Genomic DNA, 17,250 nt, shown 5'->3' on the forward strand with positions numbered 1-17,250 from the left:
ACCTGTGTGTATTAGGAGATAAACTCTACAACGCAGCGGGTGCATGTGTGTATTAAGAGAGAAACTCTATAACACAGGATGACAAGTATCCGACATATTTTATTCCAAATAAGTCTTAATATGTCACGAAATACACCTATACAATATGACAATATTCTAATAGAAGACACGAATGCAGTACAGGTGGGACAACAAACATACAGTATGGTTCAAAATTATTGAGAATAGCTAAAGCATTTCATATTATTAAACGAGAACAAATCAGATAAAATTGAATGTATTGTGAAAGTGAACTGACCTTTTCATGTTGTGTAGCTAACAATTTAATATTTTATCAAGTCTCCTTGAGCTTCACGGCACAGTCTAAGACGGGTAGGCATACTTCCTATCAGAGAGGTTAGTGTCTCGTGAGTTATGCTGTCCCAGTATCGGACCACTTCTCTCTTCATGTCTTCAATTTTTGTCAACCCCTTTTGATTCACACATTCCTTCATCATCCCCCAAATGTTCTCAATGGGATTTAAGTCAGGACTATATGCAGGAAATGGTAATGCAGTCACATTTTTCTCCTGAAACCACTGCTTGGCATGTTTTGCGGTGTGTTTAGGATCATTATCTTGCTGCAAAATCCAGTCATTTCCATAAATCACATGTGCACTTGGAAGCAGAAAATTATCTAATATGTTAGTGTAGCGTTGACTTGTCAGATTTCCCTCAAACACACACAGCGGGGTCGTTCCTAATAAGGATATCCCTCCCCATACATGCAACTTTGGGCTGTATTTAGGTCGTCGATACAACGGTGCTGACGCAGACTTTGGCAATATTTTCACATTATTGGGATATACCCATATTGAGCTTTCATCAGTAAAAATCACATTTTCCCAGTCAAAGTTTTCATGTGCCAAACACCACTCAACACGCCTGTCTTTATGTTCTTGTTTCATGAGAGGAGAAAGAATTCCAGTCTTTTTCTCCCATCCAAGATCAATCAAATTTCTTCTAACTGTAGATTTTGATATAACTGTTGATCCCCTTTCTATCATTTCATACCTGATGTTGGAGATGCTTGCCCTTTGCTTTTTAGACGCTAAAATTCCCAGCCGGACGCGATCTGAGAAGTCCAATTTTCTGGGTCTCCCTGCTCCTTTCTGATGCCCAAAATCCTTTCCCTCTTTAAAATTCTTCCTAATCCTATACACAGTAGAAAGAGGAGTTCCTGTTCTCTCTGCCAGTGTATTTACATCATCAATTCCTTGATTACACAACTCAAAAATCAACCTTCTTTTATCTTCAGCAGACATTGTTGACAGTGCTGAGGAAAATGACGTCTGCTACAAATTCAGGGGAGGTAACTCTAATTGTACTATACTCAGTAGGCCAAGATGAGTTACCTCCCTTATACCATTACTTAGTTTTAAGTATCAGTGAATCAGTTGAGGTGTTAGGATAGCTCAAAGTAAGAAGAAAAATTCTCAATAATTACATTTTACACAGTCGTCCGACAGTGCCTCTCAAAGGGTGCAACCGAACCGGAATATCAGCATACCAGCATCTTCTCGAATAAATTTCAGGGGCCTCAAGTAAAATGCGGTGCACTTTCCGTCTTTAGGTCTAAAAATAGGATTAATTTTCAAATGTAATTACTATAAATACACGTTTCCAAAGTGTGAAACATAGTATAGTTAAAGTGATTAATGATACTGTCCCTTGCATAGGTTTAAGCATCTCATTTTAATTATGCGTAAGTGAGTGAGTCTACTTTTACGTCGCACTCAACAATATTGTAGCGTCATGGCGGCGGTCTGTAAATAATCGAGTCTGGACAAACAAGTGATCAGTAACATGAGCAATTGGAATTAATTTACGATTATGTGTGTCAAACAAGTCAGCGAGTCTGAACACTCGACCCGTTAGTCGCTTCTTACTAGCAAACAAGGATAAGATGGACCGTAGCAGAAAGAGTTTTACGAGAAGCAGGCGCTGTATACGGCAATGACTAAACCCATTTACTTTGTAAAAGGTAGAGCAGATGAAACTGATTCTGCGCGTAGCTCATAAGACTCCGACGTCTATACAAACTATGAAGATATATCAGGAAGCATATTTTCCTGCCAAATCCATTGATAGCTCACCTGAGTGACATGTATTTTTCATAAAGCCGGACAAGGCATCTGTTTAGACGCTCTAAATTCTGGGAGACGTAGACACATTTTCTTTCACACTTTCGATGTTTTAAGTCACCTCTGTTGGTTTTGGATACATCCTCCATGTATCTGAGACTTTTTGACCCATCTACACCTACTGTTATTTCGAACTGTGAGTTTGGACCCGTTCTGAGATACCTATGCTCATCGCCTTCTCTAAGAGCACAATTGAGGCCACTGAGGTACACCATTGTATCTAATAGCTGTTGTGGGCTGCGCTCCCCTAAGATCTCCTTCTCCCACAACACGTCCTCCTGATCTACACTGATCACTTCAGCCTGTCTTTTCTCTATTCCAATTCCCAGTTTAGCCAGCGGCTTCATTCTTGCATCTATCACAGACCTTAATCCCTGAAAGAAGTGAGACTCGAAAAGGTTTAAATGCGTCCATTTGTTCTGATGTAATACTGCAGAGAAGAGACAATTTCGTAAAGCGTATTTCCACGATATTCCTCGCCCTTCTGATTTCTGACCTCAGCTATGAAAAACATCAAGGTTTTATTTAGTTCACATTCCTTCTGAGCCAGTGGTTCAATGTCAGGGTTTAAATAAATATCCTCTCCCGCCCCTCTTACGCCGTTCTCTCACCCACTCTTGATACAAACGAAGTGCCCACTTACTCTTGCTTTCAGTATTCGAAATGTCAAAATCTGATGCTGGCTGGCCAAACCTTGCTGAAATAATATCTACGCTAAGTTCTGGAGTTTCAGGTGTCGAAGGAAATAATATCTACGCTAAGTTCTGGAGTTTCAGGTGTCGAAGGTTCTTTTAATGACGTCACTTGCGGGGGAGGGTTACGGGGCAACATATTAAAAAGGTTGGATTCAATTTCTTGGCTTGCTTTGTACAAATCAGTATCGGAACCAGAAGAACAACCTTCAAGATCAACCGGTTCACATTTTCCCACATCAAAGTTTGGAAGTGCATTATAATCACAATAAGAATTTAATAACATCTCAAAATCTGAATTAACGTCAACCTCAAAAGTGTCTGTGAAACGGTGTTGTGTAACAAACACGTCGATGTCGGAATCACTCATACCGCATAGGCCCACCGAGTCCCACGATGTTCACTGATGTACGTGTCATGATGAACGTGAATATATAACCCCCGCCCTCCCATAGTTGACCACGTTTATTTGCGTGTTTTAACGACACGTTTGGTCATGGCCATGTACAGCTAGAACAGTCCTCCATTAGTCTGGCTCGTGAATATCACAAGAACATTGGTTTGAGTTATACGCTTTATCGAACTTTGTTTTAAGTAGGAAAAAGTCCTCAACCTCGCTACTATTTTCGCACGTGAAACCTGTCTCGGCCTAACGGGGTCGAACAAGCTTCACGTGCGAAAATAATAGCGAGGTTTTGGACATTCTCCTATACATAATGCTATACATTACTATTTCTCCACATGCAATTAATACATGTAATTATAACAAAATTCATTCATCTATTTAAAGGGATTCAGCACGAACACATTTATGGTAACAGCGTGTGCGTGCATGGTGGGCGAGCTGGATGAGGCACCAGGCTCGTTATCTAGCAAGTTTGAGGTGTCGGTATCGAGCCCAACTATACTGACGCTTTAAGTGATGTCACAACCCCTAGTGTACAGTACACGACCCTGTACGCTTAAAAGAATACAAGAATCCGGTGGCAGATGAAATACGTGCAAACACTTAGTTACGGGTACAGGAATGCGCAGTAAAATTGGACAAAGTACTGTATGCGTCCCAGCTGATATATGCTGATATATAGCAATTGTAGCATTATTGTGTCAGCTCATTCTATACTTGCTTGTATCTCTATATTTTAATATGGGAGCGACGTTCGTCCATTCATGACTTGTATATTTTCATGAATAAAATATGTTTAAAGAAACGATGCAATGCGCCCGCCCCTAACCCCCAGACACAATACATATTATGAAACTGTGAAAATATAGACTTGCCACATATTCTACACTTGCATGAGTTTTCTTGGACATATTTATGTATTTTTGGGTCTGTGTGACAGATTATGGATAGCTTATACGTACTACTTACCTTCTATAATCAATACTCTGGTGTTGTACAAGATACCTACTGCAGCGGATACCTTTGTATTACACCAGCTTAGGCTGCATAAAATTAATTAAACGTTTCTCGGGCACATGTTTTTCAAACGTGACGAGGGCGGTTGGACCTTGTTTTTTAATTTTTGATAGAAAAAAAGTGACGAGGGAGGGAAACATTTTTATTTTTTCTCTCTCAGAAATACCGCTTGGAAAGTTTAGCACATGTTAATGAGTTGTAGATTCAGTCAAACTCGTTCTTACAGACACTGATTCTTATAGTGTACAAATGTATGAAGGGGACGAGGCAAAGTCAAACTTATTATTTTTAAAATGACAATAAAAACATGTTATGCTCACAAATAATATTTCACTTTTTTTTATATAGCCTTAAAACATGAACATGTCTGGTTCAGTGCCTATCTAATGCCCAAACTGATACCAATGGATCAGTCCAGAGTAATCAATTAGACAAATGGTTATGTTTATTAAGTATATTTATTACAAGTCCAAAAGAGATATAAGATGAAAGTAAGTAATAAATAGTAAATAATATATATGGTACTATGTTCATCATGACCATTCGTGACATATTAAGCACAGCGTTTCCACAGAATTTACAAACAAAATATTTGTATCTCTAGCATGTACTACTTATGGCCGTTATCATTGTAACTGATCGTGTACATTCTTGACACTTTCAGCACTGGATGTATATGTAAGTCTGATACAGGAGTTGACCCCTTCATCTTGTGAGGAGATTTTCAAAGGTAAACATATCATGGATTTGAATGAATAATGGCGGTTATGTCTGCTTACGGTTTGGTGAAATTGCATTAAAGTACAAGTATAAACAGCAGCACTTTCAAAATTTAATAGTGAGTGCTGATAAGGCGGAGGCATGTTCTACTTTATTCTGAGAAATGTATGCGTGTAATATGCGTCTCTCTCTCTCTCTCTCTCTCTCTCTCTCGTTTTTGAGGCTGAGTGAACTTGGCGTTCCCGTAAAAATATCTACGGAATGCCTGAATACATTGTGGAGATCGGTTCCGTAGCCCCTACTATTGGACAATATTTATTTAAAAAGAAATTCGAGAAACAAAAATATAATATTGCGATAATAGAATACGAGACAGGGCCCAGTTCAATGTAGCGCTTGTCCTCCGGTGGCACAAGGGCTTGTAACCGGTGTACAAGCAATGTACCAATCACAGCGCGTCTTGCAAAGCGGGGAAGGAAATTATCCAGTCGTGTATATTGTACCACAATATACACGACGTCGTGTATATAGACGATTCGATTCGTGCGCTGTTTCCGGTTGGGTCCTCCCAATTTTTATATCTTACTCAGCATCATGGCAGAAGAATCAGAATTGTCTAAATCCTTTTTGTGGAGCGTAAAAAATGGAGATGTCGCTGAAGTGAAAAATCTTCTAGCCAAAGAGGTTACTTTTGTCTTCATTTCTAATCACGATTCTTTTATTTGTTGCATATTGCCCTGTTTTATATGGATCTACATGACAATTTGACAGAACTCCGGTTTTCGTGTATTTTAGACAGCTCACAAGTGTGAATTTCATATTGATCTGATGTTAAATAGAGGGATATATGAAACACTTTGCAACCATACGTAGGTTTTGGAATATGTGTCAGAAGCCTAGGGTGCGTCCTACAGATTTGTATTGCAGGGTCCACGACCTGTTCCGTATACAAATGCCGCATTCTTGGCGTGTAGTTGTAGAAGCCGTACCCAAAGAAGTGGTCGATAGGAAGATTGATGTATTCTTACGTAAGGTGTAAAAGAACCCGAACCCCCAAACTAACCAAACAAAACCAATCTGCTACTGTTCTGATATGTAACTTGGTACTGTTCTGTAATTAGTGTAAACTATGCAACAAGGAAGGTGTTTCAGTCCGAGGGTTGCCTTTAGAATACAGCACCACAAACTTTAAAAACATAATCATAATACTCTTTTACACAATTGTAGGTGATTTGAGTCTCGTCCTCACAAGAAGTTGTGGCTGTGTATTCTAATGGTGCTACCAGTCCAAGTCATCTGCCATGTATCTCTGAAGACAAATTGAATTTCAGTTTCTATTCAGTCTTTGTAAGGCTTTATGCATGAAAACCTCACTGTATAGTGTTTTGGAAGTTCAGTGTGTATTCTCATGTAAATAGTGAGGAAATAAAATGACCTTGTTTTCTTCTCTGAGCAGATGATGGATTCATATTTTTGAAAATGAGACACTGTCATTGATGTTTAAGAATATGTAGTAGTTGTTATTATAATGATTATCGAATTCAATCAATGTAGGCTTATGTTATCACACCCGTGAAGGTCCCGGGGTAGAATAGGCCTTCAGCAACCCATGCTTTCCATGAAAGGCGACTATGCTTGTTGTAAGAGGCAATTAACGGGATCGGGTGGTCACATTCGCTGACTTTGTTGACACATGTCATCTGTTCCCAATTATGAAGATTAATGCTCGTATTGTTGATCACTGGATTGTGTGGTCCAGACTCAATTATTGACAGACTTCTGCCATATAGTTGGAATATTGCTGAGTGTGGCGTAGAACTAAACTCACTCACCAATTCACTCACTATGTTATCACACAACATTTTCTTTATAACAGTCTCAATTGCGGTTTAACTTAATATACTAGTCAAGCTTATCAACATGTAATATCTATTATATATTGTATGTGTGAATGTCATCTTTTGTGATTTTGTAAGCTGTGCTCTGATTGGTCAATTGAAAAGGTTAGCTGATGCGACCTACTGGGGTTTGTTAAACCCAATTTAGCTAGGTGATAAATTATACTGAACTGAAGTTTACTTACGCTGGCTCAGCAACACTGATCATCTCACTGATTAATGAAATAGTACAGCATTCAAATAGGAACAGGCACTATTTATTCTATACATACTGACTGTTGTATATGGCCATTATAAGATTTCAGTTTGGCCTTTTTGTCTTTTTCTTGTGGAAAATGTGGCTAAGGTTTGTGTCCCTTCTTGCATTTTGGTGTGGTGCTTTTAAAAGACTGTCAGACTTTTAAGAACAGTGAAGAAAGCCATAATGGTAGATAGAATTGTGTGTTATTTGTAAACATCACTGAAGCTAATCCTCAATCATGAGTAGCTTTCAACTAAAGGCAATGTTTTGCTTGGAATGTAGTAACTAATGACTTAATGATGCTATAATATTTCCTTGCAGAAATGTCTCTCCACTCAGCAGATTTCTGGAAGGAGCCCAATCCATTTTGCTGCAGATTATGGCCAAAACGAGGTTGTGGAGTTGTTAGTGGATAACGGGGCTGGTATAGATGTGAGTATGGTGATACATTGGAACTTCCTTGTTTGACTGCAGATTACTTTCAGTCATGCAGTCTTTTGTTTCATGAGTGCAATAATGATCTGGTGTCAAGTGATGTTGGTGCTGTGATTTGCGTGCTAAGAAAGATTACTAAGCTATGCCAGGTGACAATCGATGGGGGCCATTTGCAGTTTCATTAGGGGTGGTGGGGTAGCATAGTGGTTACAGTGTTGGCTCATCATCCTGAAGTCCTGGGTTCAATTCCCACATGGATACAGTGTAAAGCCCATTTACACTCACTCACTACATCTCGCAAGCATGCTAATATTGAGAAACTTAAACATCTCTTTGGATTTAACAATGGTATGAGAATCAGTATCAAAATGTTGAACTCAATAAATTAAAGAAGCTGTTTTCTGTGAAGTCTGTCAATATTGTACTTCTGAACTTTTAAAATCTACTCTGTGAAGTTAGTATTTGGTTTATTAGCACTCTTGTGCTTCATCAGCATATTGCACAGCAGTGCCATGTCACTTATGCTTTCTTGTTTGTGTCTTTCATCAGATTTGTGAATGGTTTTGACCTCTGTCAGTGGTCAGTATTCATCATGCAGACATTTCTGAAAGGATGAGGAGCAGTGGGGTAGCCTAGTGGTTAAAGCATTTGCCCGTCACACTGAAGGCCTGGGTTCACTTCCCCACATGGGTACAATGTGTAGAGCCCATTTTTGATGTCCCCTGCAGTGATATTGCTGGAATATTGCTAAAAGTAGTGTAAAACTCACTCAGTCTGAAAGGAAAGAATTACACAGCAAGAATGAAATGGAGGTGTTGCATCATGGCATCAGTGTGACTCTTGGAAATCAATGAGGGACGTTTATCCCTTGGGCACACCAAAACCTATGATTCTGTGTTTGCCATGATTGTTGTTTCCTGGTCTGTCATTTGGGTTTTTTGGACAAAAGGGTAAATATATCCAGTGCCTGCATTTTGGGACTCTTGCCACTGTGAGCTAATATACTTTTTGTTACTGGATATTTGTATAGTGCACATATGCAGGCAACTAGTACATGCTCAGGGTGCTGGCATTGTTTTTCTTCTATCATTGGATGTCAATCTCATATTATCAGTCTCAACTCCCTGGGGATTATACTTCTGGCAACCTGTGTTGATCTGGGTTAGAATAGGTCTCCAGCAACCCATGCTTGCCACAAAAGGCGACTATGCTTATTGTAAGGCAACTAATGGGATCAGGTGGTCAGGCTTGCTGACTTGGTTGAAACATCATTGGTTCCCAACTGCACAGATTGATGCTCATGCTGTTGACCATTGGGTTGTCCGATCCAAACTCGATTATTTACAGACTGCTGCCATATAGCTTGAATATTGCTGAGTGCAGTGTGTAACTCAACTTACTCACAAGTGAGTAATATCTGTGATATTATTGGAATACTGAAAAGTCAGCTAAGTTAAATCCAACTCACTCTTGGAAATCTAGTGAATTGCACAAGGTCACAAACCTAGGACCAACATGAACATGCCTTGCCCCCTCCACTATTAAATCATAACAATCTGAAAGACCCTTGTGTGGCAGTGGCTTTCCTTGATCATGAAAATGTATGTATGCAGTACTTTTATTACTTTAAGCATTTGTAAACATGCTCATGGAATTGAATAAGGGAACACATGAATGTACAAGTGTTCCATTATTTATTTCCAGAATTTCTCACACAGAGCAATACATACCTTGTGAAGAAACCTGGGAAAGACTAACGAACCATTTGTACTTACATGTCTTTCCTTATTTGTTTCCAATTCCATGAGTAACAAGTTTACAGTCTTGGGCAATAGGGTTTTAGACCAGTAGCATGAACAGATTTTTACTTGACATAGACTTTAGACCAGTTCCTGAATCTCAGACTGGATTTATGATTTCAGACTAGCTTCTAACTCTTTGCTTTTAACTTCAATATAAGCATGACAATGGTGAACTTGTATCTAAAACACAACATGTTCCTTTGTTAACTGATTTGAGAAATACTTTTTGACATGGAAACAAAGAAAGTAATGAATGTATTGTCTGTGCAGGTTCAGGACATCTATGGTATAACACCTTTGCTGTCTGCCATCTTTGAGGGTCACAAAGACACTGTTGCACTCCTGCTGAAAAAGGTAGGTCTTGTGTTCTAGCTCCCTTGACTGAAAGTCTCCACTATCAGCAATATTTAACTCCCCACCAAAGGATGCATCTGAGTCTGCTGTAGGGCTGCAATAATTCATTTCAATTCATCAAAAATCGAATCTGACACCTTAGTTTTGAATTTTGATAATCATTATCACTATTTTGATTCGATATGTGAATACATATTTCAATTATTTCCCAAGCCAGAATGTAATTTTCATTCCAGCTTGAGCAGTGAAATAATACGAAACATGATATGTTGATGCTGGGCTTATTATCCAATGAGAAGTGTTGTTAGCAGACATTGACGATGGATTTCAAGCTGAAAAAGCCAATTTCGAGAGAAAATGAAATCTGATGTTTTTGCTTGTATGAAGAATTGTATCGAAAATCAAATTCAATTCACGTCTGAGTGGATCGTTGCAGTCTGTTCTGATGCAGATATTTAGATGTTACCTACACACATCAGTAAGAATTCCCAACTTGAAAGCTTGATTTTCAATGGATAGATCTCTACTTGTGCACTTTCGCTTACAAACTTATCGATACTGGTATTATTTAACTTTCACAAAAAATGCTCATCAGAGCATTTGTTGGTCACTAATGAATCACTAAAGTCATATAATTGCAACAGTATAACATTACGGCATAAGTATAACATGCCAATGTTTGATAATGGTCATTTGTCATTTTCTGAACTTGCTGAAGTAAGGGTGATAAAACACTGTCTGCTAGTTTACATAACTTGATAAATATGGGTATGCAGAAGTACTTTAGATGCAATGAATTGATATGATGTATCCTCCAGAAGGGCAGTGGGGTAGTCTAGTGGTGAAAGTGTTTGCTTGTCATGCCAAAGACACAGGTTCAATTCCCCACATGGGCACAATGTGTGAAACCCATTTTCTGGTGTCCCCCGCCGTGATATTGCTGGAATGTTGCTTAATGCGGCGTGAAACAGTGATCGCGGAAGGTTTTATGTGAGTGCGTGCAGAAATAAAATTATAAATATGTAGTCCAAATCTTTTGCGTGTGAACCTTAAGTACAATCCTGAATCATGTTAAAATTTACTGTTTGTCTTTGTGGTTTTAAAGTACTTTTTGAAATAATGTAGATGAGAATCTATGCCTCCAAAAAATGCGCGCAAAAGATTTTTTGCGTGGTTTTATTAATTTTTTTTGCATGAAAAAGGCATGTTTCTGCATTAACGCGAACACTGTAAAACTAAACTCACTCACTTACTCCACCAGAGCAGTTCTCAGATCACCAGGATACTGTAGATACGCTGCTAGACAAACAAATAATAGAATCTTTAGTTTTCATCTCCTAACCCTAAGTTATGAGTCGATGCATCCAAGCTCTACATATCCTTAGAATAACTTAAGGATCATGATTGTCGGTGTGTGGTCACTCCCTGACCTTTGATGGATGATTGAGTGAGACTCCCACCAGGAAACTTTTTCCTGGATATGCCAGCAGTTTGGTCCTCAGGACTTTACACATCTTTGTAACCAGTGTCAGTGGGGCAGTCATTTGGTTAAAGCGTTTGCTCATCACACTGAAAACCAGAGTTGGATTCCTGTTATGGGTACCATTGTGAAGCCCATTTCTGGTGTCATGATAATGCTGAAACAATGCTAAAAGTGGCGTAAATTTGTACTGATCCTCTCACTCAGTCTCAGCAACCAGGCACCAAGACCCATGCTCGTGTCAGAGTGATCATTGATCCCACAGCAAAGGACGTGTAGCCATCCCTTGGGAGGAAGGGATATAGCCCAGTGGTTAAAGTGTTCACTTGTCATGCCAAAGGAGTGGGTTCTATTCAACAGATGAGTACCATGTGTGAAGCCCATTTCTCGTGTCCCTGGTGATATTGTTGGAATATTGCTAAAAGTGTAAAACTCACTCACCCATGGCAGGAACTGTATGACTGTTCCTACCAGAAGCTCTTCTCTCTTAGATACTCCAGGAGATAAGATGTCAAGATGTGGATAAATGCAATATATTAGGCAAAACATATTCAACTTTTAAGATGCTGGTAGTAAATAAACCAGTCATCTTTGTGCTGTAAAGAGAATGAGTAGAAGGGTGGTATTGTGTGGCTGGGAACATGAGTGATACATGTTCAAAATTTTGTTTTCATTTCCAGTCAAGTGCAGGCAGCAGAAGCACAACATTTTAAATAGAGCAGGCCTTTATATACTTTTAGCAGAAACATTTCAAAATGGTTTTATTATGTTCTCCCAATTTGCCTGTCAGAGAGAGTGTTTGAAGTAAGTCGGAAATTGACAATCCTTATACCAGAAAGTCTGCTTGAACGAACTCAGACGCAACCTTGTATCATCTTACTGTTGGAATTTTACACGAGAAATATTACATCTTACAACTTGAATGATTTTAATAAATCTATAAACCTGGAAAGGTTTATGAGGAGGAAGTTAATGATAAAACTATGAGGGACATGCACCTGGCAATTGAGTTATGAAAACAGTTATTCACATTGATCAACAACATACTGTCTTTTATTTACTTACACACACTTTCAACCATTACATAAATAATTCCTTTCATTCTTAGTTTCCTTGTTTTCATGTTGTCACAGTCAACAGTTTAATCAGCCTTGAGTACAAGTCTGGCATGTTTGTCAGGATGCTTACGTAACGCTGAGCAGTCTGAACCCCAACTCTCTGCAGTTTACTATCTGGCATCTGCTGCTGAAACTTGCTCGTCTTCCTCAACATGTCAGGAAGTGGGGTAGCCTTGTGGTTTATGTGTTCTCTTGTCATGCTGAAGATTAGAGTTCAATTTCCCGTATGGGTACAGTGTGTGAAGCCCATTTCTGGTGTCTGCTGCTTTTATTTTGCTGGATTATTGCTAAAAGCACTAGCCAACTCACTCACTCAAGAATGAACGAATGAACGACACAGCTTTCATTATTCAGTACATAATTTCACTTAGTTTCCGTGACCAAATATGAGGAAGACTAACTTCGATCCTTTCATAATACTAACACAGTAACAATGCAAAACCTGCCAGATGTAGTCAAGGCTTTGGTCGACAATGACAATAATTTCATGAGTGTTCAAAGTTTAAGTACTTGCTACCTGGTTTAAAAATAGGTGGCAAAATCCCTTATCAGGTGGCAGCATTTTTTCGTATTGCTGTTAATTCCTCCCTCCCAGTCCCATTACAGTCGTTGGCCATATGGAACTGTATTATGTCTCCTTGTACTAGCTTTTATCATCCTTACACAGGAAATGACAAATGTCTATTATCAAACATACGAAGCAGTAATGTTATACTTGTGTGCACATGCACACTGAGTTGACTGGTTCTCTGTTGCAATTTTACTGACAAACAAAAGCTCCAAGGAGCATTTTAGGGAAAGTAAAATACTGGTATGGGTAAGCTTATGAGTGAAACTGCACAAGTGGAGATCTATCCTTTGAAAATGCTGGGTAATTGCTGAACACACGCAGTTTCACTGAAAGAAAACCCAAGTAGCAAGTTATTGCTGCAGTGTATTTTCTTTTGGTAGCAAAATGAGATTTTTGTTATAATTCAATGTTGCATTAATCATTCAACCTTTTTAATATTGTTATTTAAATGCTCAAATTCTTATTGGGAATAAATAACATGCTTACTTACCTGAAGGCTGATAGTTGACAGAGTGGTGTGAATTAGTGCCTTTTATTTGACTTGTTTTGTTTCAGGGAGCGAAGAAGAATGGAAAAGCGCCAGATGGGAAGTCGTATCTAGAATGTGCGGAAACAGATGAAATTAAGTCTCTCCTAAGCAACTCTTAGATGAGGGTTATTTAATGTTTGACCACAATCTTTGTCCGAAAGCAGACCAAGTGTACAGAACATTTCCTATATCTCCCCAGTATTTACGCAGTGCGTTAACGGAGGAGGTGTGACGACATGAACTGTGTGAGCTATCTCTCAGTTACATGTCTATGTGATAGATAAGTAGAAACCAATGCCTTTGATGATGGCAACAGCAAGTTATACAGCATCTTTTAAGAACATTCGTTGACAATATACTGAGCAAAACAAATGAAGGAACACAGGAAAATTCACGTGTTCCTTTCCTATTATCAAGTTTTCATCACAACTTTGAATAGCACTGTGGGAGTAAATCTGAGGATAGCTAAAGGTACACTGCCATGGAGTGGTGTTCCCTTATTTGTTTCCCTCAGTATATATATGGGACCATTGCTTCAACAAACAAAACCTCTTATTTATGATATACTTTTCATTACGATATGAAAATAACATGCTTTATATGACCAATATGTTTTGTGAGCTGTAAGGAAAGTGTATCATTTTTCTGGGTAGAGGGTAGCCAAGTGGTTAAAGCATTGCTCATCGGGCTGAAAGTGTAGGTTCTTTTCCAACTGTGTACTATGTGTGAAGCATATGTCGGGTGAATACTGCTTAATGCAGCTTGACTCATTCAGATGTCTTTGATCCATACTCTTTTGTTAATGGTAACTGTTGCTTTCTACATCCTAGATGTTGAAAACAGTGGACACGAAGTCTTAACTTTTTCCATCAAAGTGACAATAAAACGATGAGTTATAGCGTTCAAAATCATGTATTATGTTTTATTTACATCATCAGCTTGTAAAGTATGCTGACCTGATAACTCATTTTATCTGCTGATATATCTTTTATTAGATATCCGTGATATGCCAGTCACATGATTACCAGCTATTGGACAGTGTTGTTTATTAAACTGTTACCATATGAATATCATAACTGGAAAAATACCTCACATCATTTTATTTAGGGGGTGGTGGAGGAGCTCAGTGGTCAAAGCGTTTGGTCATCATGCCAAAGATCTGGGTTCGAGTCCCCACATGGGTACATTGTGTGAAGCCCATTTCTGGTGTCCCCCGCCGTGATATTACTGGAATACTGTCAAAAGAGGTGTAAAACCATACTCACTCTTTCCTTTTATTCAGAAAATTTGCAAAGAAAAAGTAAATTTTGATATTCTTCAATATATGTAAGTAATATATTAAGAAACAAGTTTACTATGAAAGATAATCCTTATTTTAGAAGTAACCAAGTGTATGAACGCCAAGGGCGTGGATTGGTTATAGTTCTTGTACAAGGAAAGTTTGATTGAACCTATTCTCTTCCTGAATGACGTGCATGTTGGGTTAGACATTGTGGATTTTGTCGTGAAGCTGAAACGTCATTCTGAAATAGTTGTTATGAGCCATTGCTGGCAGCAGGATTTCTTGGTCACAAATTGTGAATGGATATTATTAACGTGGTACCTTCATTCATTAACTCACAGATTAACTTGTTAAGAGTAGAGTATCCGAAGTGTCGTCACACCTCTGTATAATAAGGTTACTGGCTTGGTGCTTATGGGATATTCTAAGATTCTGAGCAGATTTTCTGATTCAGAATAATATGTCTCGAAGAAAGAGTGCTCACATACAATATTTTACTGGTAGTTGTCATCAAAGTGATGATATTCCTTTTACACTTGTCTGTTTGTAAAAAATCATCAAATTTGAAAAAAATGTTTAGTGAGTTAACTTTCAGAAGCTTATAGAATTTTCAGTGATTACTAGATGATCCTTGTTTTTTTCTCGTACATAGCTGTTTATACGTTGACGTCAAAATTGGGCTGTTTTTGTCTATTTGCTGAACATACTTAACATGAATAGGACCATGATTCAACTTATTGCCTAATGATATTTTTTGTATACTTGAATTATTTAACAAATTACTTACTTGCTTATGAATAGAACATGCTTTACCTTGATAAAAAAAATGACCAAGATTAGTCAAAGCTGATCTCTGTGTTATCACTTTGTAACAAGAAACATATTTGATGTTTTACAAGCCAAGGAACTATTGGTGTTTTCAGAGATGGGCATTTTTTATGGATAATTGAGATTTGTTTTTCCTAAACATTGTGCAAGGAGCTTATTGGCGAAGGTCTTTTTTGCTTGCACCATCTGACTCCATCAGTGTTTCTTGTTTTGAATATGGACATGACTTTTTGCCTATCATGCACATCTACATTCAATAGCCAATTCCTTCGGTTACTTAAACCTTTTCAATTAAATACAAATTCAGTGAAATGTTCTCTGAGATGTCTAATACCTGGTATTGTCACTTAAAAATGTTTTTGATAGTTTGACGTCTATAGAAATGAAATGCAACGAATGAATGATATGGTGATTTGATTCATTTCCAGTTGACTGCGCTATGTCCTGCGCTATGTATACTTTGAAGATTTTTGTATTGACATAAGAATCTTGGTGTAATGTCATCAGTATGGTACAGGGTTTCATTAGCTGCTTATGTTTTTGTTGCAAATGTTAACATTCACTCGCCTTGCTATTGTCACGACCAACTAGATGCTTCATGATTTGGTACACATGCAATATCTAACTTTAAGCATACCCATAAATTAGTCAAGACCCTATTTTCTTTTGGATATTTGAGATTTTGAGGAACAAGGATGAGCAAAATGGTTGGGTGGAAATCATATTATAAATGTAAAAATATTACATTTTAAGACTGTCATTTTAAAATACGCCTTTTTTTGAAATTTCATAACTATCATCCTTGTTCATCACCGACTTCTGTATGTCACTCAAAGAAATTTCTTGACACCATGAACAAAAAGATATTTAAAATACAGTTATTTCATGAAGTTTTTCTTCTTTCACTTTTAAGCTGGACTCGTTTTCATCTGTTTCAAAAGAACGTGTCTTGTCTTTCTCTTCCCCCTAGATTTTCATTGAAATTTCAGATGTTACTTTCTTGCAAACCCATATGGGGGTTTCTTCTGATTTCACCTCAGTTAGTACTTTATCACTCATGTTTACATTCAGTTTGGATTGGATTTATCGGAATGATGCTGTTTCTATTCAGAGTTTGTGTGAGAAAGAGTCTTATTTTGTAGACTGTTGTGATAACACATGCTTTAGATATTTTTCTACCTGTACTTGGTAGGATATTTTTCTGTTGTCTAGTGGAAAATAAATCCAGATTCTTAAATACGTTTTTGTGGTTATTTTATTTATAAACATGTTTTGCCCTGAATTGTTAGTGATGAACTGAAAACAGTTTCTTCAATACAGTGATCATATAACACTTCAAATAGTTATAGTCTCTCATTTCACATACACTACTGAGGATTACTCACTCCAGTTTTTCAGATTACCAGTAGTATTTGTAGACAACATCCTGCAGTAAAATAAAACACTCTGTTCGATGAAAAAGATTACATGCAGATAATTAGGCTATCCATGCTTAACAGATGATAACCATGTGATAGGACAGATCAGTCTTACTGGTCCAGCTGTGTTTGCTCGTGTCATGAAAATGACAAATAATTGGTATATTTTAGTAAAGTTGCTGGGGAGGATATTCTCTTTTAATGATAAGCTTCTTTGGAGAGAGCATGTTTTAAAAGAGATTTCCCTTTGCTAAAAGTTTTTATTTTCCCTAGATC

At 37.9% G+C, this 17,250-nt stretch overlaps 1 protein-coding gene and 1 pseudogene across 1 annotated transcript; one reads left to right on the forward strand and one right to left on the reverse strand.

Annotated features, from left to right (window-relative positions):
- Positions 1 to 2,131: 2,131 nt before the first annotated feature.
- LOC137261947 (transcriptional regulator QRICH1-like) lies at positions 2,132 to 3,294 on the reverse strand (annotated as a pseudogene).
- A 2,230-nt stretch (positions 3,295 to 5,524) lies between these two features.
- On the forward strand, positions 5,525 to 16,793 carry LOC137261367 (myotrophin-like). Its single transcript, XM_067799109.1, has 4 exons — positions 5,525 to 5,702; positions 7,479 to 7,589; positions 9,665 to 9,748; positions 13,473 to 16,793. Exons 1-4 carry the CDS (start codon positions 5,613 to 5,615, stop codon positions 13,563 to 13,565), a joined length of 378 nt encoding a protein of 125 aa, XP_067655210.1. The 5' UTR covers positions 5,525 to 5,612; the 3' UTR covers positions 13,566 to 16,793.
- Positions 16,794 to 17,250: the final 457 nt, after the last annotated feature.

This window comes from Haliotis asinina, chromosome 14, assembly GCF_037392515.1.
Source record: "Haliotis asinina isolate JCU_RB_2024 chromosome 14, JCU_Hal_asi_v2, whole genome shotgun sequence".
Classification (NCBI taxonomy): Eukaryota; Metazoa; Mollusca; class Gastropoda; order Lepetellida; family Haliotidae; genus Haliotis; species Haliotis asinina.